The sequence below is a fragment of the Typha angustifolia genome, chromosome 15 (genome assembly GCF_048772165.1).
Source record: "Typha angustifolia cultivar Huaian chromosome 15, ASM4877216v1, whole genome shotgun sequence".
NCBI classification, from domain to species: domain Eukaryota; kingdom Viridiplantae; phylum Streptophyta; class Magnoliopsida; order Poales; family Typhaceae; genus Typha; species Typha angustifolia.
Window position 1 is genome coordinate 7907439 of NC_133253.1, and position 25687 is coordinate 7933125.

The 25687-nt window shown below is 40.3% G+C and overlaps 5 protein-coding genes across 21 annotated transcripts; 2 read left to right on the forward strand and 3 right to left on the reverse strand.

Moving 5' to 3' along the window:
* Positions 1-11: 11 nt before the first annotated feature.
* Positions 12-2153, reverse strand: LOC140779316 (protein DELAY OF GERMINATION 1-like). Its single transcript, XM_073124339.1, has 2 exons — positions 842-2153; positions 12-748 (listed from the first exon to the last, which is right to left on the reverse strand). Exons 1-2 carry the CDS (start codon positions 1269-1271, stop codon positions 378-380), a joined length of 801 nt encoding a protein of 266 aa, XP_072980440.1. The 5' UTR covers positions 1272-2153; the 3' UTR covers positions 12-377.
* LOC140777251 (protein DELAY OF GERMINATION 1-like) lies at positions 2154-3294 on the forward strand. The gene is made up of 2 exons (XM_073121236.1): positions 2154-2569; positions 2803-3294. Exons 1-2 carry the CDS (start codon positions 2207-2209, stop codon positions 3196-3198), a joined length of 759 nt encoding a protein of 252 aa, XP_072977337.1. The 5' UTR covers positions 2154-2206; the 3' UTR covers positions 3199-3294.
* Positions 3295-4429: 1135 nt separating this feature from the next.
* Positions 4430-5449, reverse strand: LOC140777944 (fasciclin-like arabinogalactan protein 11). Its single transcript, XM_073122389.1, has one exon. The coding sequence runs from the start codon at positions 5439-5441 to the stop codon at positions 4605-4607; it is 837 nt and encodes a 278-aa protein (XP_072978490.1). The 5' UTR covers positions 5442-5449; the 3' UTR covers positions 4430-4604.
* Positions 5450-6988: 1539 nt separating this feature from the next.
* Positions 6989-15055, reverse strand: LOC140777942 (uncharacterized). Of its 14 annotated transcripts, XM_073122376.1 has the most exons (10): positions 14884-15055; positions 14596-14731; positions 14424-14488; positions 12317-12478; positions 9250-9367; positions 8359-9153; positions 7889-8235; positions 7702-7797; positions 7480-7626; positions 6989-7385 (listed from the first exon to the last, which is right to left on the reverse strand). In XM_073122376.1, the coding sequence occupies exons 4-10, from the start codon at positions 12398-12400 to the stop codon at positions 7239-7241; spliced, it is 1734 nt and encodes a 577-aa protein (XP_072978477.1). In that variant the 5' UTR covers positions 12401-12478; positions 14424-14488; positions 14596-14731; positions 14884-15055; the 3' UTR covers positions 6989-7238. The 14 variants fall into 14 exon arrangements, with proteins under 14 accessions (XP_072978477.1, XP_072978484.1, XP_072978479.1 ...); XM_073122383.1 differs by lacking the exons at positions 14424-14488; positions 14596-14731 and adding an exon at positions 11788-11887 and having other exon boundaries at positions 12323-12478; XM_073122378.1 differs by lacking the exons at positions 14424-14488; positions 14596-14731 and adding an exon at positions 9753-11887 and having other exon boundaries at positions 12323-12478.
* Positions 15056-16373: 1318 nt separating this feature from the next.
* On the forward strand, positions 16374-25062 carry LOC140779806 (uncharacterized). 4 transcript variants are annotated; one of them, XM_073125084.1, is made up of 5 exons: positions 16374-16551; positions 16644-16882; positions 17000-17671; positions 18554-19681; positions 21961-25062. In XM_073125084.1, exons 2-5 carry the CDS (start codon positions 16714-16716, stop codon positions 24762-24764), a joined length of 4773 nt encoding a protein of 1590 aa, XP_072981185.1. In that variant the 5' UTR covers positions 16374-16551; positions 16644-16713; the 3' UTR covers positions 24765-25062. The 4 variants fall into 4 exon arrangements, with proteins under 4 accessions (XP_072981185.1, XP_072981184.1, XP_072981183.1 ...); XM_073125083.1 differs by having other exon boundaries at positions 18557-19732; XM_073125082.1 differs by having other exon boundaries at positions 16375-16551; positions 18554-19732.
* Positions 25063-25687: the final 625 nt, after the last annotated feature.

Sequence of the window (25687 nt, forward strand, 5' to 3'; positions counted from 1 at the left end):
AAAATTCAACTCGCGATTTAATTTTTAAAATTTTTTAGGCCCTATATTAATTTGAACTAAAAAAATTAACTGTCTCAATTGATAGACATAATTACAGAGGGATAAAATATATTTAAATATTTTTTATATAATTTCTAGTAAGTTAGATTAGTATTGCAGTATAGCTTAATTGAAATTAAAGTACTTTTAGGTTAATAAAATAATAGGCAGGACTCACGATAACACGTTTAAATTGTAAAAAGAGATACCAATAACCCTTAGTGGTAATGGATACCGAACATACCCATTACTATTAAGCCTATTATGTCATTAGTACACCTAATGACGCCCCAAAACAGCACTAAGACTTTTGAAATGACACGATCCGACGGCTCAGATCAGCCGGAGCTATCCGACTCCGCTCGATCCTTCCGCTTGCCGAAGCCGTGCACTGCGAGCTGCAGCTCGGCTGCGGCGATTAGGAAATGAACGGCCTGGATCGGCCTTAAGATTCCCACCACCGCCTTGATCGTTTCCAATCTCAACTCATCCGCCTTCTCCAGCACTCTCCTCATCGCCTCCCGCTTCCCCGCCATCTCCCCCTCCATCTCCGCGTCCTTTCCTCCTCCTGGCACGTGCGCGGCGATCTCCACCATCTTCCCCACCTCCTCCTGCACCGTAGCCGCCTCCTCGGAGATCTCCTTCTCGCGCGACAAGGTCCGCCGGTGGAACTGGTCGATCCGATTGAGCGGACGAGAGGATGCCGAGGTTTGTCATGGGCCAATCCTGGTAGAATATAAAGTTCCATAAAATTTCTACGTCAATTGATTGACATCTCGAGGCTTTCTTTTTATATCCATACGGCCGGGAGAACAGAGGAGTTTGACTTTTGAGCGATACAAAATGCCAAAAAGAAATGAAAGGTTAAAATTTACCAAAAGGATTTGGTCTAACTCGGCCTCCAACTGGAGTCCTGACTTGGAGTAGAGGAGGTGGAATGCGGTGGAGGGCCGCCACCCGCCGGCCCAGAGGAAAAGGTTCTCGGTGGAGCTCGTCCACGTCGGCGAGAACATCGGCAGCACGTCGCAGCGAGCCGACGCCGCCTTGGCCCGGTAGTAGTACTCGTAATGGCCCACCACCCGTTCGACCAAATGCCGCAAAGAACCATCAGCATCGTCCGAATTCCCGGCGGCTCGACGGAGGGCAGCGAGGTCGCGGGATTGCTCGGACATCCGTTGCTCGAAGAAGTCGGCGAAGTACTCGCCGTTGGCGCGGGAGGCGGACATGGTCATTGATCCTGGCTAGCTCACATGCATAATATATCCCTAGGGTTTTATAAATAAGATACATTAGGTACTAAGCACCGCTGATTCCGAGCTCAGCGATAGAATTTTGGGGTTTTGTCCCAGAAGTGGTGAATCTGATTGTGTCCGTGGCTGATAGTTCCTTCTGTAGCAAAGATTTCCTGCATCCGACTACATGGCAGGATCTGTGCATCGATTAGATCACGTGGAGACTAACTAGAGTTGGAAGATACTTTCCTTAATTCAGAAGATTCACATATGGTTTTACGGCTTAACAGATTAATTTGATTGATAATTTGACGGTACAGTTGGTTTAGAATAGCAATTCGACAATGCGACGCACAAACTTCTATTTTTTTATCCAAAGTAATAAAAGAAGTACAAAATAACATAATATTATATAGTACTAATAATCTGATTGCTTGAGTAACTCATTTTTAAGATAATTCAAATTATTTTCCCTTTTTATTATAGAAATCAAACATCTAGATTCAAAATACGAAGAGACTATAGTATGACAAAAAAACATAAATTATAAATTAATAACCATTTAATAGATCCAACCTTGCGAGACAAAAGATAGGTTCATTGGCGCCGCTCACTCACCACGATTCCCGATGAGCAAGCCCTGATCACATGAGCTTTACTCTCGTCCCGTCCGTAGAATTCTTCTCTCTCCAGTGACAAGCTGCCAAAGAACGATCTTGTAGTAGATTCTGGACGTTCGATTTTGCACCTGGTTCATGTCCCTTCGGCGCGAAGCAAGTCTTCGATTCACTGCATTCACCCCTTCTCACCCACAAACGCCACACTTCCCACCCATCGCCCATCTTATTTTAATCCTACGGAAGAGCGTTATATAATCCCCCCCCCCCCAAAACCTTTGTCTGGTTATCTATCCTCTATCCGACCAATTCGGCACCATGTCCACCAACGGCAACGGCGACGGCGACGGCGAGTACTTCGCCAAGTTCTTCGAGCAATGGCTGTCTGAGCAATCCCGCGACCTCGCGGACCTCCGCCGCGCCGCTGCCGCTGGCGCGAGCGACGCGGATGGTTCTCAGCGCCATTTGGTCGAACGGGTGGCGGGTCACTACGAGTACTACTACCGGGCCAAGGAGGCGTCGGCTCGGAGCAACGTGCTCCGCATGTTCTCGCCAACGTGGACGAGCTCCACCGAGAACCTCTTCCTCTGGGCCGGCGGGTGGCGGCCCTCCGCCGCCTTCCACCTCCTCTACTCCAAGTCCGGACTCCAACTCGAGGCCCAATTAGACCAAATCCTTAACGTAATTTTCTTCTTTCTAACCACTTAGTAGCATGATAACTGCAGTTTACCTGTACTTCTCCGTGCATAAAACCACTTTACCCTCCTCTCTCCTATACAAATTTTTATACTAATTCACTCTTTAAGTTAAGGATATCGTCTTAATTAACCGAGCTTATCCATATTACTCAAATGCTTTATTGTATTTATGAAATAAATCCATTAAGAGAGAAGGATATCTAAACCAATTACCAGGGTCGGGCCATGGAAGACCTCGGTGACCTCTCAGCAGCCCAGCTCGACCAGGTCGATCGGCTCCACCGGCGGACGGTGGCGCGCGAGAAGGAGATCACGGAGAAGGTCGCCACGGTGCAGGAGACGATTGCCGTGGTGAAGATGGTGGAGATCGCCGCACACCCACGGGGAGGAGATGATGTGGCGATGGAGGAGGAGATGGAGGGGAAGAGGGAGGGGATGAGGAGGCTGCTAGCGGAGGCGGATGAGCTGAGGTTGGCGACGATCACGGGGGTGGTGGGGATCTTAACGTCGATCCAGGCCGTCCATTTCCTGATCGGAGTGGCGGAGCTACTCCTCGCGGTGCACGAGTTCGGTAAGCGGAGAGATCGGGAGGAGTCGAATACCTCCGGATGATCCGGGTTGTCGGATTTGGATGTGGGATCTCGAGATCTGTGTCGTTGTTTTGGGATTTTTTTTTAAGTCTTTTATTATGTGGCTGTTTGGTTTATTGTATTATTTTTTAAATATATATATATTAGGAAACATATATTTCTATAGACGTTATATCTAGAGAAATAAATAGTTGTTTGGTTAATTTTTTTTTAATAATAATAAACACATGATTGATTTGTTATATTTTTATAATAATGTATTTAGTAAATAAGTATTTGATTGTTAATACTATTTTGATATTATAATATAAGTATCGGGTTGTATTTCTTAGAACCAAAAAATTGCATCTATATTTTTAACTAAAAATTAAATTAAATTTCAAAATAGAGAGGAGAGATAGATCATGTTAGATTAGATATAGTTTTTTTTTGGCATCCACTTGGATCAAATATGTGCAAAAAAAATATATAATTTTTTTTTTAATTTGATGCACAAAACTAAATAATAATTTTTGGGTTAGACACTGTATCAATTAATGTGGCATTTATAAAAACCTCTAGCCAAACAACCCTAGCATTTGTCTATTTAAAAATGTTTGGTGATCGATAATAGCTATATCATAAGTTAACATGAACAATTTTGAATTGTAAAACGCTCAACAATTTATCATTTTAACAACTATTAGAGAAAATATTTAACAGCTCATCACTTCGTTAAAGAAAACAATAACTCTATCGTTATTGCATAAAATGATGAACAGTTTCAACGTCTTAAATAGTCAACATCTTACTAAAATGTTAAATTATTCGGGCTTAACTTTTATAGCCAGTAACTTATTTTAGACACATATGATATAATGTATTAAGAAAAATAAAATATAGATAAGAATATAATGAAAAAATTTAGAGTGAGATAATTTTTGGGTCGAGTATTTATTTTGATCATAAAATATATTGTTGTTGAGACATTCTTGGACACCAAAGTATTATAAAACAATGAGACATTTCCACCATTAGTCATTCATGTCTTTCAAAATTAGAGTCAGACACACTTTCAATGTATTGAAGTCGAATAATAAACATTTATATGGATAGAGATCTACTTGTCAATCAGTAGAGGCTTTTCAATATTGAGTCAATTAGATAAATTCGACAAATTTCTTTTAAGATTTGGTGTGATGTTCTTTTACCACTCTTTCAATGAGATGTAATGAGCCATTACTACTTGTATGAAAGCATGAAAGCCGAATAAATTCTTTTATTGCAAGAAGACATATATAAAAATGAAATATAACAGTACAAAATCCAATGTAAACCAAGAGAGAAACAAAAACTACTGAACACCCTCAAAATGCAAGCCATCCCTCACATCCGTTCGACGAAATGCCACCACTCATCATAATACATCATACTCCCAAAATATTCTCCTCAAAGACTCCACCATATACTAAGCATCAAACCCACAAATAGCCCATCATTACCTCTCCAATAACCCAACCCAATTGCATCAGAAGTATCAGTAGAATCCGCCGGAGTGGTGCTCGAAGAGGGCCCCTCACTAGTCGAAGGCTTCTTCTTCTCCGGCGAGGAAGGCGCCGGCGCCGGAGCCACCGAGGGCCGGAATATATCCAAAGGAAGCAAAACTTGATCAACTTGGTAAACGGCTAACTGGCCATCGGAGAACAAACTGTTAGAGATGGTGGTGTTCACTATCCCTGTGGATATATTAACTTGGCTGCCTATAGCTGTAATATTTAGTGGATACTGCCCATTGTTTGCATTGCCTGCTTGTGTCCTTAGAGGGTTGCTCACTGTCTGGAACTGTGACATAGAGACAAGGCTAGGGAGGATATGGAACTGGATGAGTGCAACCTTTTGTTGGTCGGTTAGGGAGTTCAGGGTTCCGGCGGGGAGGCTCGAGAAGGCGTTGTCGGTCGGCGCGAAGATGGTGAGGCCGGTGTTGGAGTTGTTAAGCTGGTTGTTGATCTGGTCTGACACTTGGGTGGTCTTTAGAAGGCGAATGAACGTGCTGAATTGCCCGGCCTTCTCGAGGACCGCCGTGATGTTTGTCGGGCCCGGTGGAGATGGAGAGGATGCAGGTTGAGCTGAGGTTGTAGTGGTGGAGTGGAAGAGGAAGAGTAGGGTGATGGCAATAGTGGCGAAGTGCTTCATGGCTGACTTGTGTTTGATCTTTCGATCTTTTTCTTTTTTTTCCTTTGTATTGTTTTTGTTGTGGTTGTGGTTGTGGTTTTCTAGCTCTTGCATTGGATCAGAGAGAGGGGTGAGGGGATTTTATGGTGAAGAGAATGAGCAAGGGGGGGTGGGTGGTGGGACTTGTCCAGCACCAAACTTTGGAGGATGGAAGAGAGTTTGCTTAGTATGTTAGCAAAGAATAGCAAGGTATGACCTTGACATTAATGCAATGATTCTCTCTGAGAGCATTAGTACAATTATAGAGAGGGCACGGAGAACCTTTTGAGTTGGAAAGCATTGCAATATACTCTTTAGTTCTTTCCTAATTCCTGGTATCTTCATTATGCTCTTCGTGTGCTAAAGTTCTTGTCATCTCTCTTTCTATCCATCATCATGTAAACCTTTATCCTACTAAATAGAGTAGATTGGACACAAATCATAGATAAAACACTGCAAAGAATTGTTAGATCTAATAGTAAACCATCACTTTGATATCACTCGTTACAATTTAAGCTCCTGTAACATAGGAATGTTCACTTCCAAAATGATATGGAAATAGTTTAAGTTGAGATTTAGAGATTAGAAAACAGAAAGAGTAGTGTATTACGTACTCTTATTACTACTACCTGCTATTATTATTTTATATGCACAAAAAGGCACTCATCTGGATCGGTTTGGTAGTTGTTCTGTAAATGTTATGGTTGGTGGCATGACGAAAGGCTTAATGATTTGTGGGTCTACAACTACAAAGGAATATCTTTGCCTTGAAATTGCCGTCTCTAATAACGATAGAGTGAAGGCTTTGAAGAGATCGTTAAAAATTGGACGAAGGAAGCGTTGCAACTAAAGATGTCACAATGACCTTGATTGAGAGGTTAATTGCTTCAGTTGATGTTTACTTGACAATTAAGTTCACATACCTGGAAACTAATTATTTCTTCATAACTTGCAGCGTGTACGCTATTCATGGACAGGTTCCCCTAAACCTACTAACTACTACATCAGCAATGAAAAGGACTGGGCACTTTGAACACAAATACAAACAGATTAATTTGTTCAGCGGATCACACGTTACATTCTTATTTGCATTGCTCATTACATGCTGATCTGAACACAATCTGAACACGAATAGGAACGAGAAAGAAAGAAACATCATGACCCATCCGGCTAAAAAATTCGTGTTAGACAGATCGACTCAAATACAACATAAGTTTTGTAGACCAACACAAAGTTTAAAGATACTTCTCAAGAACTCAAATGCTAAAGGAGAGAGAGAGAGAGAGTGAAAAGACTAAGGATAGTTGTTAAGCCACCGGGGTCTGCAGTCCGGAAGTGAATTGATTTACCACCACCAAGTAAATACTAGATAAACCTCCTTCCTGACTGAGCCAACCCAAAACTTGTTTAATCTCCTTTTTTCTAACTTCGTAAATTTAAGCTAGCAAGCACATAAAACACTCCACACCTCAAACTTCCTTACCTCCCCTTGTCCTTTGCAACAAACTACTTCGGTTAAGACATGCTAATTTCTGAACAAATTTCCGCATTACCTGTCAATGAGTTTTCAAACAGGCGAAAGCACCGGAGATTGAACCCACATTTGCTCAACAGAAGAAGAATGGATAAAAAGATCTGCGCTGAAATAAATGTTTATTAAGATCACTGAATACATAAGCTAAAGGCATTTTACTTACAGAAAAAGAAAAGAAGAATGGACAGATGAGAACTAGCTTGCACCCAACTACAAAGGAATCATTTGCCCACTATATCATCCCAAGCTGTGGCTTTGCACACCCAACTACAAAGGAATCATTTGCTCCCTTCAGTATCATCGCAAGCCGCGACTTTGCACACCCAACTACAAAGGAATCATTTGCTCCCTTCAGTATCATCGCAAGCCGCGGCTTTGCACACTGGGCATGCATTCTTCATCTGCAGCCATTTCTTGATGCAGTCAGCATGGAAATCATGTCCACAGTTCAGTCTTCCTAAATGAACTCCAGTTTTGTATTCATCCTGTTTAGTAATAACAAAGAAAATACAATGTTTCATAGGGTTAGCAAATATAATTATCTTGGTTTAAATGAGAAGACAAGATATAGAGTCTTACCAGGCATATTATACAGTTTGCTTCCTCTTCTTGATCATCTTGATTCTTATCAGAAGTGTAAACATTTTCTGTCAAACACCTCAACATCGTTTCATCGGGCAAACCAGTGTTGACATACCCAATCCTTTCTTCCAAAGCAAGTAGTTCCTGTAGCAACAAGATAGTCAAGAGAGATGCTAATAAATCATATTACATCAGAAAAAACACAAGATAAGTAAATACCTCATAACTCATGTTATCAATATCTAGTCTCATGTCCCAATGCTGATCAAACAGTTCTCTTGATGTTAAGGTTGAATGGTCCATTATCATAAAATGCTGCAAAACAAATGCATAGAATCAATACTCTATGTTGCATACCTATGAGTTGTTCTTTGTTGAAACTGAAAGGAGAAAAAGATTAATCTACCTCAGATGCCCATCTGCCAAAGGCATTATCTTCGTCCAACATAGATTGAAGACCATAATATGCAGTCCTCACCCTTCTGTTCCTCCTGCTGCTACTATGTCCTGCGGTACTATGCCTTGAACGTCTAGACGATGCAACAACTTCCACACCAAAAGGCATTGTGGCTGCAAAACCTAAAGGTGGGCCACTTGGTATGGCATTGTGAGGAGTTGTTCTTTGAGCATAGCTACTATGCACTGTACCAGTACCTTGGGAAGAAGGACCATGTAGACTTGTCACTGGAACAGTCACATTTCTAATCTGGGTAGCATCATATACCCTGTCTCTCACTGGTGGCCCATTGTTCCCTAGAAGGCAAAATATCATGGTTGAAGCATACAGTAAGTATCCTCAACTTACGAAAAAATTCAGATGACAAATAAACCATTGCAACTAAAAGACTATCAATCAAGGGATCTAATCAGACTAACCTGAGGGTAAAGTTCTTCCTGAGCCAGTAGTATGACTCCATTGTTCTGGCAGTCTTCCTTGGGAAGGCGTAGATACAGGAGGGCAACTCCATTGCTCTGTGATTCTCAGAGCAGAAGTACTTGCATTTGAATGGGTTTGCTGGGGCACGTGGCTTGATAGATAGGCCCCATTTGGATTAAATTCTAAAGGAAAAGCATGGCTTTGATGCAGCTGAGGCATGCTGCCTGATGAGTAAAACCCAGCTGGATTGAATGGCAAAGGAGAGGTACTGTTTGGACGGCTTCTGACATTCCTCTGAAATCCTTCCTCAGCAGCTACAAGATAGTCATTACAGTTGTTGGCAGCAATGCTCATGGGATATGAAGGCCGGCATTCAGGACCTGGAATACGGTTGGGTTGTACATGATTTGAGGAAAAGGGATGGGAGGAAGAACTCCCAGAATAATATCCACTAGAATTTGTGCCATTAGCAATCAAAGGCATAGCTGGACTTTTCCTTTTCGGTCCCACTGTTCTATTGTCTATCTGGGAAGCAATGCAACTGTCAGCAGATATATGTGGATGAAAAGAAGGCCCAGACTGGGCATGGCTGGGCTGAAAGTTGCTGGAGCTTCCAGCAGATGAAAACTGAAAGCAAGTATTGTTTGATGGTCCTGGATTCGCAGACCGGTAATTTGAGAATTCACAACTGGATGACAGGTAGTTGTTTGATCTCACTGCCATGTTCTGGTAAGTCATTGAACTCAACCCACCAACTAGTGCATCATTTGGAGGAGGCACGAATGTGTTATGTCCTGACATTCATATTTAACAGCATGTAAAAATCATGGAAGCTGAGATTATTTAAAGGTAATATAAAGCATATGCAGATGATAGATGTGAAAATGTACCAAAGGTCAAAGGGGGATGATCAGGGTGTGAATGGTTCCAGGCTCGAAGACGTTCCAGTTCTGAAAGCGGGGATTTGTCATGAGGGTGTCCAGCCATGATGTTGTAATTACACGCAGTCTGTGAAATATTGAAAAATCAACATTAGGAATCATAGGATCACTAAGTTTAAAATCACAGAGAGAAGTACACACAATAAGGACCAATAGAAAATGAAAAAAAAAAGAACATGGGATTAAAAAAAAAAACCCTAAAAGTATAGCAGCATAACAAGATAGATTAAATAAATAAAAAACAGCCTCATATATCTATAAGTTGCACCAGATAGTGCAATCAGTTGCTGGACATAATATCATATATTTCCCAGTGAGTACTTTGGTAAGCATCTGAAACATAAACCACCCCCAATAATTTCATAAAAGAAATAAATGAATGAATCTTCTTAGTCTATCAGTATTAGTTTTTTTTTTAAAAAAAAAAAACTATGTTAGCAAAAGATGCATACCACATGTTTCATTTTCCGGAAGGCATGTGGAAAATACAAACAAATTTATCACTGTAAGTAGCATCCTTCATAATTGTGAAATACTGATCTACTAAAATTGGGATTGTTGGGTTCGACGATTGATCTAACATCATGCTGCTAGTAGAAGGACTGATATTTAGTGTCACCACAGCAAAGAAGTGATGCCGCATGCTACTCCCCACTGTTTACATTAGAAATAGAAAAGGACTAGCTTTGAGGGCACACCAATAAGCCAATACTCCCAAACTACTGCAGCTAACAACAGCAACTTTTATCCTGCTCTTATCTCTTTAAACATAAAAGGAAGCATCTGGACAAAATAAAACCAATAATGGCAATGATATGCAAAAACTAATAATACACCAGAAATTAGCTTGATTAAATCAATTTAAATGATCCACAAAGGAGGAGAAGAGACAGAATTGCTATTAGCACCACTAGTACTTCAACTATACCTTGACTTTACTGTATACACAAGTTCCTCTATTGATACCATAGACCCACTTACTGACACCTGGTGAGTTGTAACCCTACCTTACCAATTAGAACAATTAAACATATTGAGAACTATGAGATCACTGACATCAAATAAGTACCCCAAAACTTTTCAACCTAATTACTCTTCAATGATAGATGATATTGTTCTTTCTACAAATACATTTCTAGTACATATAATGTTACTCAGACATATTTTACACCTTCGACAGGAAAATCTTATGGTTATAAGATTTTACATAATAACTTGGATACTATAGGCACAAAACATGGAAAAGCTCGCTGCAACTTCAGAAGAACCAGTGGAAATGTAATTGGCACAAGCAATTGATGCCTGTTTCAGTGGCATAACTTAGTACACTCCATGACATGTATCTTGTCCAACACTGGGAAAGCTCTCTCCAGTAAAAGATTGCATCTCTATCTGATTGGCCTTCTCTCATTATTCTATTTCCGTTAAATGATCATCCTATGGAAGAAAGCAGTGACGATGGCACATTTTTGCGGCAAAGAGATCAAGATCAACCTGCAAGACTTAGTTCCGTACAAAGCCTACCAGCTCAAGTTGCAGTATAGAGAGTTGCGAGCTGCAGGGAAGCAGAGCTGATGCAAAACAATTCAAGCCCTTTAACATTCCAAATACCCTCTCAGAGATAATCCTAAATGCTAGCAGATTGATGTCATCCTCCACAGTTTTTTTCCATCTTCCATTTTGAACCTGGAGACACCCTCCAGAACCTTTTTAGTTTGTCCCTTTTTTTCTTCGGCGGCTCCCTCGACTAAGTTTTCCACTTCTCACATCCAAATAAATGAGGAAAAACTCAACATAATTATATAGTTCTTCAAGAAATGAGATGTGTGCAGATCTTAATGCTGAACAAGCCCAATTAGCTCCCTATGCAGGGTTATTTAGAGATTATGAACATGACTGAAGCTTAAGTCGGTCCAAAATCAGTCGATCTTTCAGAGGTAGGAACTAGGAACTACCTCGTCAAATCTTTTTAATGCTAATTGTCAGCATAGATAGAATTTCCATATGGTCATAACACTGATATTTTCATTTATTCGCCTCTTCATAGTACAGATCTCTCACCAGTTTACGTATACAAGTATCAAGACATGAAAGCTGAAGTGAGATAGATGGTCTATTCTGGTCTTGCAGAGAGGTTATCCCACCTTTAAAAATGAATGAAGAATTCATTCTTTGTGACAACAAGATTTAATAAAGAAAACCAGTATCTTCTCCATGCAGTACATCACCCATATGAAGGAGGTCAAGTTATGCCTGGATCTTCGATGTAGAAATGCACTTTTGCCATGACCTCTCCACCAAAGATTTTGTTCTCCTTCATTCTAAGGACCCTATCATTCCTCAGAATGACATTGAACATTTGCCTTAACTAAGGACATGAAAATGAGAGTCCTCAATTGACATAGCCTGCTTTTAAGAGCATATCGGTGCTGCAGCAATGATTAGCTACAAAATGAGCTTAGGTGAACCTCCAAGAAATAGACTTACATAGTAGAGTCAGTCTGTTCAATCCCATGTAATCTTGATTGGAAACCCAAGATTTAAAGATTGAACCTCTTCTTTACAGCCCAAGGAGGTCAACTAGTGCCTGCAATGTTATTCATAGATAGCTCAGTTGAAACCATCAAGAAGAATGCTATGGACCAAGTAACCTTCATTATAGGCTGTTACATGGAAGACCACGGGCTACATGATCCTCCTTAAAGCAAGTCAAATTGTCTAGTTTCTGTTTTACAACACCTAAACAGTAGTAAGAGACCGAGCACCAGAAAACCAACAAAGAGGGGCTATTTTCATGACATTTTGTAGCAAGGACAGGAAAAATTCAAGACCCATATATTTACCTAGTAGTGGCCTGAAAAGGTGGTCTTACTGCCCAGAGAAAAAATGTTCTTGTTACGAAAGGAGTCAAAGCTAAACAACTCAATAACCATGTAAATCTATCACCAACCATAACATGATCAGAATTATCACTACCCTAACCACTAAATAGATGGACAAGACAGATATAACTTACACCTACCCGCCTCATTGAGCAAATAGAAGTGTCCCAATCTGAAGTCAAAGATCCCCAGAAATCCAACTCCATAAAGTTTGTCATATATCTTATATAAGGGCTTCCCAAAGAAGCAGTATATGTGAAAGAAACAAATATGTATTTCACCTACCAAGTATCAACCTGCATATTAGTCACAAACAACAGATTTTTGAGGAAAGGAGATCTGAAAGAAAGAAAAGAGTATGCAGAGAAGCTTCAAGAGAATCAACAAGGAGCAAATCAATATATAGGAAGCACACTAAAGCCTATAAAGCTAGAAGATATAAGAGAACATGAATTTCACATGCTATGTCTTGGTACATTAGCCCTTTGAGAAGTAGTAACCTTTAAGACTTCAAGAGAAACTATCACAAATCTGAGACCACTAAAAATTAATCATCTGCATCTAGCTCATGTAATCCTCTTCCTTTTCATCAGAAAAAAGGGATTCAGTATTAATTTTATATTAAGCTGCCTATCTCTAACTAAATCTTTTCTTAAAAGAGTCTGATACACCAAGAATTACTTTACATGAAATCTCTGGAGCATAAGGAGTACATATCTGCCTTTCACTCTAAAGTTATCTGCCAAAATATCAGAGGGCCTAAAATTAGGTGTAAGTAAAGAATTCTCCACATAACTTAAACATTTCAAAGGCTGAAAAGTTTGCAAGGCGAGAAGAGATGAAAACCTTCATAGCACAAAATGGTATGATCAAAATCTGCTAAATAATACTCATAACTATAGTTCCAAATTTCAGCCAATCCCAAGTGGGATCAGCCAAAATGGATCGGGATCAGCAACTGATCCCTATCCAGGGCCAAAACTAATCCAGTGACTAGTTTCGGCCTGATATCAAATGGATCCGTCGATACCCGATCCATTTCAGGTTAAGATTAGCTGTATCTACCGAAACCGACCGAAATTGACAGAAAGAGAAAGGGAGAAAGAGAGGGAGAAGGGTAAGAAAAAAAAAGAGAGAAAGAGAGGAGAGAGAGATAAAGAGAGCCTGTTGGTGGGAGTGAGAGAGAAAAAAAAAAAATATATATATATATATATATCTTGTTAAAGCTCGTTAGAGAAGCACTGCCGGAGAAGAATCAGAGCGGGAGATCGAGAGAGAAAGGAGTCGGTGAGGGAGAGTTAGTGGGAGAAAGAGGAGAGAGAATTGGAGAGGGAGATATTGAGAGAAGAGAGTCAGATGAAGGAGAGGGGGGAGTTGGTGAGGGAGAAGGAGAGTTAGTGGGAAAATGAAAGAGCTAGTGGAAGAAAAAATTAATAAGAGAAAAAGTGAGAGACAGATGAATGCACACAGATGACTCAGTTCAAGAATCTCCAACCAACAATGTACAAAACCAAAGAAATTATATAGCTTTTGGTTTCCAGTCAATAAATTTAGTAGCTGCTATATGCACCAAAGCTACTCTGAAGAAAATGCAGAGAATTCTTACAAAAAAGAAAGATAAGAAACAGAAAAACCTTTACTAAGAAGGATATGATCAAGCTCATATAAGATTGTCGATCAATAACTTTTTAAAGATGTGTACTGTAGATCATCCTCCTAAGGTGCACAAGTGTACATATAACGAATCATCCTCCTAGAAATTAATTGAAATTACATGAAATGAAATGAAATGAAATTTCAGCCTTCCAAGTGATTTTCAAGTCTTGGCTTCATTTCATTGATACAAAGTAGGAAGAAGTGATCGGAGAAGTTGAAAAAACTAAGAAATATCATAGAAAGAGAAAATCAAAGGAAGAAAAAATAATTAAGACGACTCCAAATTACAAATTAAAAGGGTAGTATATGTACATCTTATTCTGTCAAGAAAATATACCTCTACAACTAAAGAAACTCAGAAAGAACATCTATGTTCACATAACCATAAGCAAGAATAAGCTTTGAAACTAAAAATTGTAAGATGGAAACAATCCCGATTGAGACTTTGCTCCCCTTTTTTAACCTAAAATCTTCTATTATTCTATTAGACAAATCTCAGAAGCCTCTTACTAATATTGCTTTTTCTTTATTCGCTTTACATAAGTTTCACAACGTTCTCAGGATAGTCAAAAATTATTTAGTAACCTGGTCTCAAAAGTGCACAATCCAATCCCACAAACTTCTCTGGGTTACACCATCGCAACAAGCCCCTAAACATAACAATGCATCAAATTGAAATAAGATCAGGAATTTTGTTCAGCATCAACACACAAAAAAAATCTAATCCACACTAGGAGTACTAAAGCAGAACAACGACCTCATCCAATTCTACAATAATAAAACATCACATCACATCTTGTAGCTTTCCCCTCATCGTATAATGGCTTTCCACCAATTACCGACGCACATAGGTGAAAACAAAACACCCCAAGTTTGATCGCACAATCACCGATCTGACCGGCAATAATTTCCAAGTAATTGCATTAATAACATACCAAACGACTTCATCATCGTAATTAACCGCAATAATCTTCAGCAACATCAAGATCAACAAACCAAAAGTGAAAAGGAGGACCAATTCTTCGAGTTAGGAGAGAGATCGTACCTTGAAACTGTGATCGATCTCGGATCAAAGTTCAAGAATCGCCGAAACTAATCGAATATTTGTGATCACAAGAGGAGGGAGTAGTTTGAGGGCTAGCGAACCAAACAAGAAACTTCGTCGCCACACGGAACCTCCTCTTCTCTCTCTTAATTCTCTCTCGCCTTCTCCTCACCCCCCCCCCCCTCCCTTAATATTTATAGGGAGGAAACAATCCCAGTTGCTTTAGGATTGGAATTGGTGTGCCTAATATTATGCTGAAGTGATCGTCTGCATCCCTTGCATGCAAGAAACTACTCCTGATACACGTGGCAGTTGTTTATGGGAAAGATTCTCTTCTATAGAAATTCATAAAGGCTATTTTAAGCAGACGAAGGTGCAAGCAATCTGCTGTGCTGACCGTGGTGGGTGGAGCCCACCGCCTAAAGGTGCGCGGGCCACGTGGCGAGACGAAGACGGTGTGATCGGGTATTCCGCGGTGAGCGGAACATTTACACCGCCTACCTTCCCGCCGTGAATTTCCCAGGGTGGTGCGACCGTGGGTGCGTCAGAGTTGAACGCTGGCGAATTGTGCGGTCGCGTGACCGTGTGTAACGGTGACGACATATGAGCGCGTTCCTTTGGTGGCGGCTAACATCCAAGCTGTTTGCTGTTATATTTCCCGCTTCTGATGCTCCACTAAACTACCGTGCATGCTAATTTTATTCCTCTCTTCTAATTCAAAATTAGGCTACGGCCTAAACTACACCAAACACTGCTATGTTATATTTAAAATAAAAAAAAAACATTATGCTAGAGGTTAGTAGTTTGACCTAAGAGTTATCACAAGCTTGGTTACCTAGTAGAATAAAATCTATCCGATTCTTCTTTTTGGCGGTAATTTTTTTTAATTATTTATGAGTCCAAAGACTAGATATAGACTGAACAAATAGTCAACTTTTCTTAGATATAAAGGTTATTAGGCTCCACCGAAGGCTAGATATATGCATTGTCAAATAATTGTCTAAATAATTATTTTAAATCAAACGCCAGCGAAACCTACTCTAAGTCGTTGTGCTGCCGAACTGTTTCTCTAAGCTAACCGTACTGTCAAGCCATCAACTGAATTAAGTCACGCCATCAAACTATAAAATAATTTCTTCATAATATTATTTAGAATTGGACTCAAACCTATGACCACCTTACTAATAGAGAAGTTACCTACATAAGTCTTTTATTTTAATTTTTAATTTTTCTTATCTTCTTCAACATAAAAAAAAGAAGTTAGTTGCATTTCCTCTAAGTGGCTCCAAGTAGACTTTAGGCACTTACTATATTTTAACATTTTGACATCCCTCTTTTCTTAGTTTGGTGGATGTCTATCCCTCGTATGCTGTTAATTTTGGACTCTTGTTGATCTCTGCCACGTCATGCCAAGGATGTAATTTTCCTATATAGTTTGTGGGAAGCGATCCGGGGAGTCCGTAACGAAGGAAAAGAAAACTGAATTTGATGCTTTGATTAGAGAACTTGATCTCCTTCCTTTTTAACTATAATTCTTACCTTAAGAAAAAAGGGCTTAGCGGACGTGGGGGTAAATTAAATTCGGCTTGATGGGGCCTGTGGAGGGCATTGGGTTCCACGCTTCGCTTCTCCCCCCTGTCGGCCACAGCTCTCCCTATGATCGGAGAGGTGAGCCGAATCACCTTTTCTGAATTGTTTTTTCTTCGATTTTCGTCGATTTTTGTCGATTTTTGATCAATTAGTGCTGTTCTCGCGCTCAGATCTGGCCTTTGGAGGCATCGGAGAAACATTCCTTGGGATTTTAGGGTCTGTTTCAGATTGGAAAAGTTGATGCCTCCCGAATCATCACCATGGGATCGAAGAGATTTCGCCTCCAGGGACCGGAGGCACGATGCCCTAGGCAACCGGAGCGTCGGCGGCTACTCGACGCCACGATGGAGGGAGTCCTACTACGGTCCACGTGGCTTCCCTCGCGATTCGCCTCGCCGGCATCCGTCAGGTACTCGCCTTACGATCCAATGTAAATTCCAGGTTTCTGGACGAAATATAATGTTTTATCGCTTTATTCTGTGATTTTCCCTGATTTCGCCCTTTATAAAATTGTTATTTTCTGAAGGTTATTACCGTCAGGGCGGAGGTTATCACCAACCCTATCCGGAAGATTCCGGCGCTTATGGTTGTCCACCTTCTCGGTCTGATGGACTTTGGGTGAAAGATGAGAACTTTAAGCCTTCTGGGAGCTACGGAGGAAGATGTATCAACAGGGAGAGCCGCGAATCCTCCCAGCGATCACCTTATCGGGATTCTTCCAGTGAATTCTCGAAGCATCAGCAGAAGCACTATTCTCCGAACGCCCTGAGGTCAGTCGCCGTCCAAATCTCACCAGCATCTCAGACCGCTTTGAAAGATAGGAATAGCACGAATGATATTGCCATTGATGGCTCCGGCACAGGCCGTGCAGTCGATCGTGACCTCTTGTCGGCTTCCATCTTGTGGAGACCTTCGAAGTGGAACTGTGCCATTGCGGATAGGTCTGGACCGGAGGAAGCTGGCCTCAAGGAGTCGGAGGCTGCAGATAAAGAGAGCCTGATCCAGTCAACTGTGGCATATCCTCAGATGCCTGATGAGGGTTCTTCTAAGAAGAAGCCACGGCTTGGATGGGGGCAGGGGCTGGCGAAGTACGAGAAGCAGAAGGTACAAGGATCCCCAGATTCGTCTGGGATTGATGTCGAAGATACTCTTGTGCAGGCCAGTTCGAGAGTTGATGGCTCCCCAACATCTTTAACATGTAAGTTTCTCTAGATTGTGCTAGTTCATATAGTTAATTTTTTGGATTTATAGATAAACATCCTTCTAGGTTGTGCTGGTCTAATACATGACTGATATGGCTTGCTTTCTGGTCCATGCAAGCTTCACGAATTCAATTCTCTTGCCTGATCTTGATATTCTAGGAAATGAGGCATCATTTAATAGAGGTCTGGCTTCACATAATCCATTGGAAAAGTTGCCAATTTTCCCATGGAGAATTATACACTAGGGTATCTGCTCTAATTCTGAAGAACGTTTAGTTTCAACTTATTGGATAATGTAGAAATATTGTAGTTTTATGTGGAGTAGGGATGCTTCTTGCTTTTCCCCTACTTCTAGCTATGTGTTCGCTGAAAGCAGCTGTTTACTTTATTTTACTGCTGAAAACTTGAAAATGTATTTGTGAAGCATGCATGCCATTCTTTTATTGAGCTGTAAGTGGAAGGGACCAAAAGAAGCACCCTGTTTGCCTTGCAAAAGTTTCTGGTGGTATAAAGGAACCTTCTCTTTGATCTAATTAAAGAACGACCAATGTGATGAAGATGATTGTTCTTTTTTTCCACCTTATTGATATAATCAAATCAATGTCCCTGAAAACTTGTGTACCATATATGATCTCTTATGGCATTCCACAATAATATGTTCATGGTAGGTTGCACAAATTCTATAATATTTTATGATCCCATTTATGTGCCAAATTAAAAAGTTAGTTTAGTTGAACACTGATCTTGCTATTGAATTCCTTTTTTTCCATGAAGCTATTTATTGTTTGAGATGATTGATATAGTTCACTCAGAGGAACTATTGGTGTATGTTGTAGCGTTGACTAAGGTACTATAATTGTACCTTTTATCTTGTACAGCAGGCATGGAGGAGAAGTGGGGTACAAGGCCGATAACTACTATTGATGCCTGTGCACCTAAACTTGGAGTTGACATTTACTCAGAATTCTCTATGAAGTTAGATCAGTTGGAGGTCAATCATATTAGTTCCTTAGCATCATTCCTTGATGATTTATTGCAAAATGAAGATGTATTTTTTGGAGATTCCGGCTTGATTGCTGCTATGGATAAACTGCTGCTATTAAAGGGGGATATTTCCAAGGAGTTGGAGAAAACTGAATTTGAAATTGATTGGTTTGAAAGTGAATTTAAATCCTTGGATTGTGATGCTGAAAATAATGATGATCTATATTCTCCCCCATTACCAGTTAATAATGCATCAAACCCTTGTTTACAGTCTTCTGATGTTGAAAAGGTTTACACTATGTCACAGTGTCATGAACTAGCTCCTACTGTGGCACATTTAACAGAAGTTGTCTTTCCTGCCAGTAATTGTGAAGAACAAGATGCTCAAGTTAAAGATATGGAAACAGACAGCAAAGGGATAGTTTCACCTAATTGTGAAAAAGCAGCATTCTTGGATGTGGGGGTTTGTAATTTTAACCAGGACAAATTGACTAAGATTTTTAATTTTAACCATGGCAGTTCGACTGAGTGCTCAGTAGCTATAGACAATGATAGTCTCAATGTCCCAGAAGCACAACAATATTTACTTGACAATGCCCAGGAGAGGCTAGCAACTATGTCTTGTCATGATAATGTAAAATGTGTTGAGACAGGCAGAAACAATGATTGTTCTATCAAGGCATGCTCATATGGCAAGACAAACTGTAACTTAATATCTTTAATTGTGACTTCCAACAGGGATGCTGCAAAAAGAGCATCACAAGTTTTCAATATGTCATTGCCTTCCGATCTACCTCAGTTTGATTTTTGGAGATCTGGAAACATTTCGTGTCACCGGAAGAATGACTTGAAAGTTAAAGAGAAGCTTTCTATGCGGAAACACCGACTACTGTTTAAGGAGAGAGTTCTTATCCTTAAATTCAGGGCATTGCACCACTTGTGGAAGGAGGATTTGCAATTGCTTTCTATTAGAAAGAACAGAAGAAAGTCAAAGAAGCGCATTGACTTAAGTAGATCACAAGGTGACTTTCAAAAGCAACACTCTTCTATCCAGTTCCGATTAGCTTTGCCTGGTCAGTCCTGAATCATTTATTTTCTATTTTCAGTCATACAAAGTCTTATTATTGAATCTGTATTCTCGCACAATCAGTTGATGCTTACTGCTTACTGTTGTCTAATTAGTACATGTACCAGATTATAGTGGTTAGAAAAGGTCTTGATTTGCATGACTTAGTTTCAGAAACTTGATAATCTTTTCTTAATATTGTAGTTTACTAAATTGTTTGAAATTTTGCATCAGATCATGATTTAGTTCTTTATTTGAGATGTTGCTATGTTTATCTTTGTTGCCACCTATTACTAAAGAGGCCTTCAAGCTCACTTGTTAATTAGGATCTACATTCACTATCTTTTTTATAGTGTTAAGCATGTTTTGTGCTTAGGCGATAAAGCATTTCTTTCCTTCCCCCAATTTCTTTTTTTTAAAAAGAGTTAAATATATTTTATTTTTCTGTATTTATGTCTAAAATCACATTATTCTATGTACTTTACAAAGTCTCAAACTAGTTTTATACTTATGACTAAAGTGAAACTGTTAATTTTTCTGTCTAAGTTAATTGAACGCCTCCCAAATGACTAAAATACCCTGCCTATGAATACTTCTTTTTCTAACTTCCAAGACTCTTCGAGAAAGGTAGAATCTGGTGAATTTTTTAATCTCTAGGTTCCTTCTCATAATTATGATCCTAGTAGTCATTAGGGGTGTAAATAAGCCAAGCTTGAGCAAGCTAGGCCCAATTTGGCTTGGCTCAATTGCTAGATTTTCTTAGCTCAAGCTAGAAAAGTTTAGCTCGGCTCACCTCATCTCTAGCTCGATAGGGGAATTTAGGTGCTGGGCATCAATGAGACAGATGAGGGAGAGAGCCTCAGAACATCAATGAGATTGGAGGAAGGTGAAGAGACTCGAGCTCGCCATTCCAATGTTGGTGGACCAGGGGCTCAAGTTTGCCCTAATCGGCTTTGGCGAAGAATGAGGAGGAAGGAACCACCTTCCGCTAATAAAATCCTTGATAAGCAAGCCATGGTGAACATCCTTATACCTGATTCGAGCCTAATCAATCAGAATAAGGGAGGACTGTTATGCCTAATCTATTAGAATAAGGGCAGCATCCTCATGTCCCTGATCTCGCTGCTGCTACCACCCAACATCTTCGCATTGTCGGCCAAGAAGTAGTGACTATCCAACGGGTTCAATTGGAGGAGCAACTTGGAGGACGAGCCCGTGGGCAGTGGTGCTTCGTCATTTGTGAAGCTTGTGGTGGCTCCTATCGGTGTAGGGCCGGACATGAAGAAGATAAAGAAAGAGATGATATATATATATATAGTGTTGAGCCTAATCGAACCAAGCTTGAGCAAACTAGCTCCAGCTTGGCTCGACACGATAATACATTTGAACTCAAAAAATCAATTTGGCTCGGCTCATTTAGAACTCGAGCCGAGCCAACAAGCATTTTTGACAGCCCTAATAGTCATCATTTTTGGGTTGCTCCACCTCCTTATTAGATACCTCTTTAGACCCATTAGCGGAGGTCCAGAAGGATTGGACGTCATAGCCTTGCAAGGCCTACTCCAACAACTCTTCCACCTCTATAATGTAGGGGTGGACCAATCTTATATATAGGCCCTCTCAGTCTTCCTTTACAAAGCCATTATAGGTCTCAATGACCCATTTGATTATGCGGTTTGCCTCTGTGATTTTAAGGGGGATGACAAGCTGATTCTCCTTCTAAGCTTGGCAAGTGTAGGAGTGTGGAAGTTGTTGCAAGTGAGAGTGAAGGGACTAGCTGCAACAAGAACTTGGACCAAAGAAGGTCCTTCTCCATGTGATCGTATGAACTCGTGATGGACGATACTTACTCACTCCAAGTTGCTATTAGACCACCCAACAAGAAGCCAAAGAGGGTATTTTTGTCCATAAAAAATTCGAAAGGGAGAGAGAGAATTCAGCCTAGTATTTAGTTTTAGATGTTATTTAGACACGCTCAGTTAACTTGGACAGAAAAATTAACGGTCTTACTTTGCTCATAAGTATAAAGATTGGTTTGAAATTTTTTGAAATATTGGAGGGTAAAGTAATTTTGGTCGTAGTATAGAGGGGTAAAATAAAAAAAAGAAAAATTGCAAGCTTTCTTAATCTTGGTTGAATTACATGGTATGTGGAAGTTATTAGAAGCAAGTTTTTCTGCATGTACTTGTGTTTCTTGTATTTTTAGTGTTATCTGAATCTTCATTTCAATTGCAGCTGGTAATCAAACTCTGGTTCCTAGCCAAAAACTAGTAGGTTTTGTGAGCAAGTTGCCATCAGGTTCTCAGATCAAGCCTTACAGGAGTAACATAAAGATGCCTGCACTAATTTTAGATGATATTGAGAGAAGGCACACCAGGTTTACCACTTACAATGGATTGGTTGAAGATCCACTTTCTTTCGAGAAGGAAAGAGCAACAATAAACCCATGGACTCAAGAGGAGATAGAAGTTTTCAAGGTAATGCTTGTTAAATTTGGTAAAGATTTTTCAAGGATTTCCTCCACTCTTGACCACAAAACAGTAGCAGATTGTGTTGAGTTTTACTATAAGAACCACAAGTTAGAGGATTTCAGAGGAGTCAAGAAACGTCTAGATGTTAGAAAGCAATGGCAACACTCACCTGCCAGCACCTATCTGGTAACTTCAGGGAAGAAATGGAATCCTGAGACTAATGCTGCTTCACTTGATATCTTGGGGGCAGCATCAGTCATAGCAGAAAAGAGTGATTATAATGTGAGAAGTCAGCAAAAGGTTGCTGCAAGGTACCAAACCCATCATGACTTGAAGTCGTTTTACAACGATTGTTATGATTCTGTCAACAGGGCTCAGATGGTAGAAGTTACAGCTCATGAGAGAGAATATTTAACTGCTAGTGTGTCAGCTGGCATATGCAGGGCTTTGTCCTCTGAGGCAATGAGTTCTTGTGTCACTAGTTCTATTGATCCTGGTGAGAAGATGAGCTATGTGTCTTTGGACCGACCATTTTCTCCGGAGCTAACCCAGAATGTATATGAAGAAGACACTTGTTCAGATGAGGGGTGCAATGAATTGGCCTTCATTGATTGGACTGATGAGGAGAAATCTGTATTTATTCGTGCTTTGAGCATGTATGGTAAGAACTTTGCAAGGATTTCACATTTTGTTGGGACAAGGTCATTGGAGCAGTGCAAAATCTTTTTTATGAAGGCTCGGAAGTCTCTTGGTCTAGAGGTAATTGATAGAGCCACTCCCAAGATTGGTATGCCCGTGACTGATGACAATGAAGGGAGCTGTGACACTGATGATGCTTGTGCTGCTGAGATACATTCAGCTATTTGCAGTGACCAATCTTATTCCAGGGTTAATCCAGATTTCCAGTCTCTGGCTAAAGCTAGCGGGGAAGGGTTTATACATGCTGGAGTTTGCCCCCAGCAAGCTGAAATTGATAGATTGAGTGAGCAGGATGTTTTGCGAGGGATAAACCTCGAGGCAAATGACAGCAAAATTGATAAACAGGTACATGCCATATATGATTATAAACTGGTAAATGGAGGGGATAACCCTCGATCTGCAGTCTGTTCCAACGTGCCAATACAGCTTCCTGAAGTTGCCGAGAACATTGATAAGGAAAGGAAGTCTGGTGGGAGTTGTGTTCTTGTCCCTCAAACTGAGCAGGCCATTACAGAGAGTGTGTCAGTGGGGTCGATTTTACACACTGCTGATGGAGTTCAGAAAAATGATGGTGCTGGATTACATTCTATTGATGGGTTCAAGAAGGTAGTAAGCTCACATGAGTTGATATTGCCAAAGTCTGGATCAAGGAAAAGAAGGCAGGCAAGCATAGATCTGGGTGCAAATAGCAGGGACCCTCTTTCCCTTACTGCAGATTGGGGTGCTAGTGACAATTATTTGCACCATGGAAATGTGGTTGATGTTTGTTCTAGGCCCAGCACTTTTACAACCTTCCAGCATAAAATACCACTAAATGATCTCCCATGTCAACACAAGGAATACCATAGCATCTCAGCATATCAGGACAATTGCCAGCCTGCACAATTTAATTCGTCATTTCATGACCCTCCTATTTGTTCTATAGGAAATGATCATGTAGCCTCCCAGACTGCTTTAAACTTTGAGGAGCATAAGAACAAGCAGCATCAAAACTTAGTAGTTGGAAGTCCGTACCAACAGTATATGCTTAAATCTTCGCTTAATCAGGTTGCAATGCGGAATGGGGTTTCTCAATCAAATCAGTTTGTTTCAAAAATGCAAAATGACAACCTCAATAGTTGCAGTATTTCACCGTCGAGCCTTGGTAAAGTATTTCTGTCGACTAGTAATAACGAAAAGTCAGAATCTCAGCTGGTCCCCTGCTCTCAGTATGCAAACCCAGAAACAAAGAGGCAATCTCACCAGACAGGTGATGTTAAGCTCTTTGGAAAAGTTCTTAACCCTCTGTCCTCACAAAGATCAAGTTCTTCCTCACAAGAAAGTACCTCTCCCAAGCCCAATGAATCTTCAACCACAACATCCAGCATCAGAAAGGACGGGGATCTTTTCCCTTATCAGCTTGGAAGTAATTGCCGCTTGGTCTTAGAAGAGGCGCCAATAAGTTATGGCTTCTGGGATGGAAATAGAATACAAACTGGTTTTTCATCCTTGTCAGAATATGCTCTTATGTTGGCAAAACATCAAGGAATTTCACCTGGAGTATCATCTTCTTCCGGCAAAGATGGTGACCTGGGGAATACTGCAGTTTTGGCTGATTATCGGCAGCCTTTTATGCACGGAAAGCAGCTCGAGAACTTCACTGAGCTGCAGAAGAGGAACTGGGTTGAAATCGAATCAGTTTTCCAGAACTCCGGGAGGGCTGCACTTCTTGGGACGAGCATGGTGAGTGGAGGGGGACTCCTTGCTGGTGGAGTCTCAGACCCTGTAGCAGCCTTGAAATTGAACTATGGGTCTAGAAATAAGAATGCTAGCTGTGAGGTGGAATCATGTAGTGGAGACACACAGGAGGCAGGTAGTATAAAGAATTAGTGGTGTGGTAAAGAGTAGCCAGATGATTTCCCTTGGTAGGAGAGTAGTTCAAGAATCTCAGGTGGAGAAAGGAGGGTATATTCTTCACACCCTACTGTACGATATTTCATTTTTGAACTCAGAATGAATTAATTAGATGGGGTAGATTCCATTCTCCATATTTTTCTGCCCCTTCAGTGCCCATATTTTTTCTACTAGATAGGCAATTTTATTTTCCTTTGTTGTACCCATTACACCGCCACGTTGAGATACCAATTAATGTACTGCAGAATTATAATGCATCTGTTTATTTTGTTCACCTGGACACTCAGCTTCTTTCAAAATCTTCACATTGTTAGAAATTACATTGTCCAGTTGGCGGTAACAATCTGATTCCTATCGGATATAAAGGCAGAATTGAACAATGATCCTATTTCGCTGCGAGTTATCTATTGCCTATGCTTTGGGAGTTGAATTTGTATTAAAGGATTCACACCTTTTTAACTGAGAGGTTTCAACGAAAACATTATTTGCTCCATTGGTTGTTATCGTTTCTATATTATTTATATGCAGCTTTGTATTGATTAATACCACTGCTGGGTAATGGGCAATACTCTATACCCAGGCTAGTTTGGCCGAGCTTGGGAAGAGAGACGAAAGGAGAAGAAAGATACTTTATAATAAATCAAACTCAATCCAATGATTCAAGGCTGACTTAATTCATGTTGACAAATTAAACCAAGTAAAAACTAGTACAATAAATATATAATTAATAAGTAAAAATAATTTAATCTCTACTGTAAACAATTCCACAGCGAGAAGACCTCTATTCCTATCACTTTTCTTCCTGTAAATGTAAAATTCCGCAGCTTCAGCTTCTCGAACCCTTAGAGTGACACTTTTTATGAATACTAATTCTTTTTTCATTTAATGACTAAAATTAT

Excerpts from the sequence above, each read along its gene's own strand:
- LOC140779316 (XM_073124339.1), bottom strand. The coding sequence starts at position 1,271 with ATGACCATGTCCGCCTCCCGCGCCAACGGCGAGTACTTCGCCGACTTC. Across the intron at positions 749-841 it reads ACTCCTCTGTTCTCCCGGCC|CCTCGGCATCCTCTCGTCCG; the intron begins GTATGGATATAA and ends GCCCATGACAAA.
- LOC140777251 (XM_073121236.1), top strand. The coding sequence starts at position 2,207 with ATGTCCACCAACGGCAACGGCGACGGCGACGGCGAGTACTTCGCCAAG. Across the intron at positions 2,570-2,802 it reads AATTAGACCAAATCCTTAAC|GGTCGGGCCATGGAAGACCT; the intron begins GTAATTTTCTTC and ends ACCAATTACCAG.
- LOC140777944 (XM_073122389.1), bottom strand. The coding sequence starts at position 5,441 with ATGCAAGAGCTAGAAAACCACAACCACAACCACAACAAAAACAATACA.
- LOC140777942 (XM_073122374.1), bottom strand. The coding sequence starts at position 12,400 with ATGACAAACTTTATGGAGTTGGATTTCTGGGGATCTTTGACTTCAGAT. Across the intron at positions 8,236-8,358 it reads AGGAAGAACTTTACCCTCAG|GGAACAATGGGCCACCAGTG; the intron begins GTTAGTCTGATT and ends TTTGCCTTCTAG. Across the intron at positions 7,386-7,479 it reads CAAACTGTATAATATGCCTG|GATGAATACAAAACTGGAGT; the intron begins GTAAGACTCTAT and ends ATTACTAAACAG.
- LOC140779806 (XM_073125082.1), top strand. The coding sequence starts at position 16,714 with ATGCCTCCCGAATCATCACCATGGGATCGAAGAGATTTCGCCTCCAGG. Across the intron at positions 17,672-18,553 it reads CTCCCCAACATCTTTAACAT|CAGGCATGGAGGAGAAGTGG; the intron begins GTAAGTTTCTCT and ends TATCTTGTACAG. Across the intron at positions 19,733-21,960 it reads GTTCCGATTAGCTTTGCCTG|CTGGTAATCAAACTCTGGTT; the intron begins GTCAGTCCTGAA and ends TTTCAATTGCAG.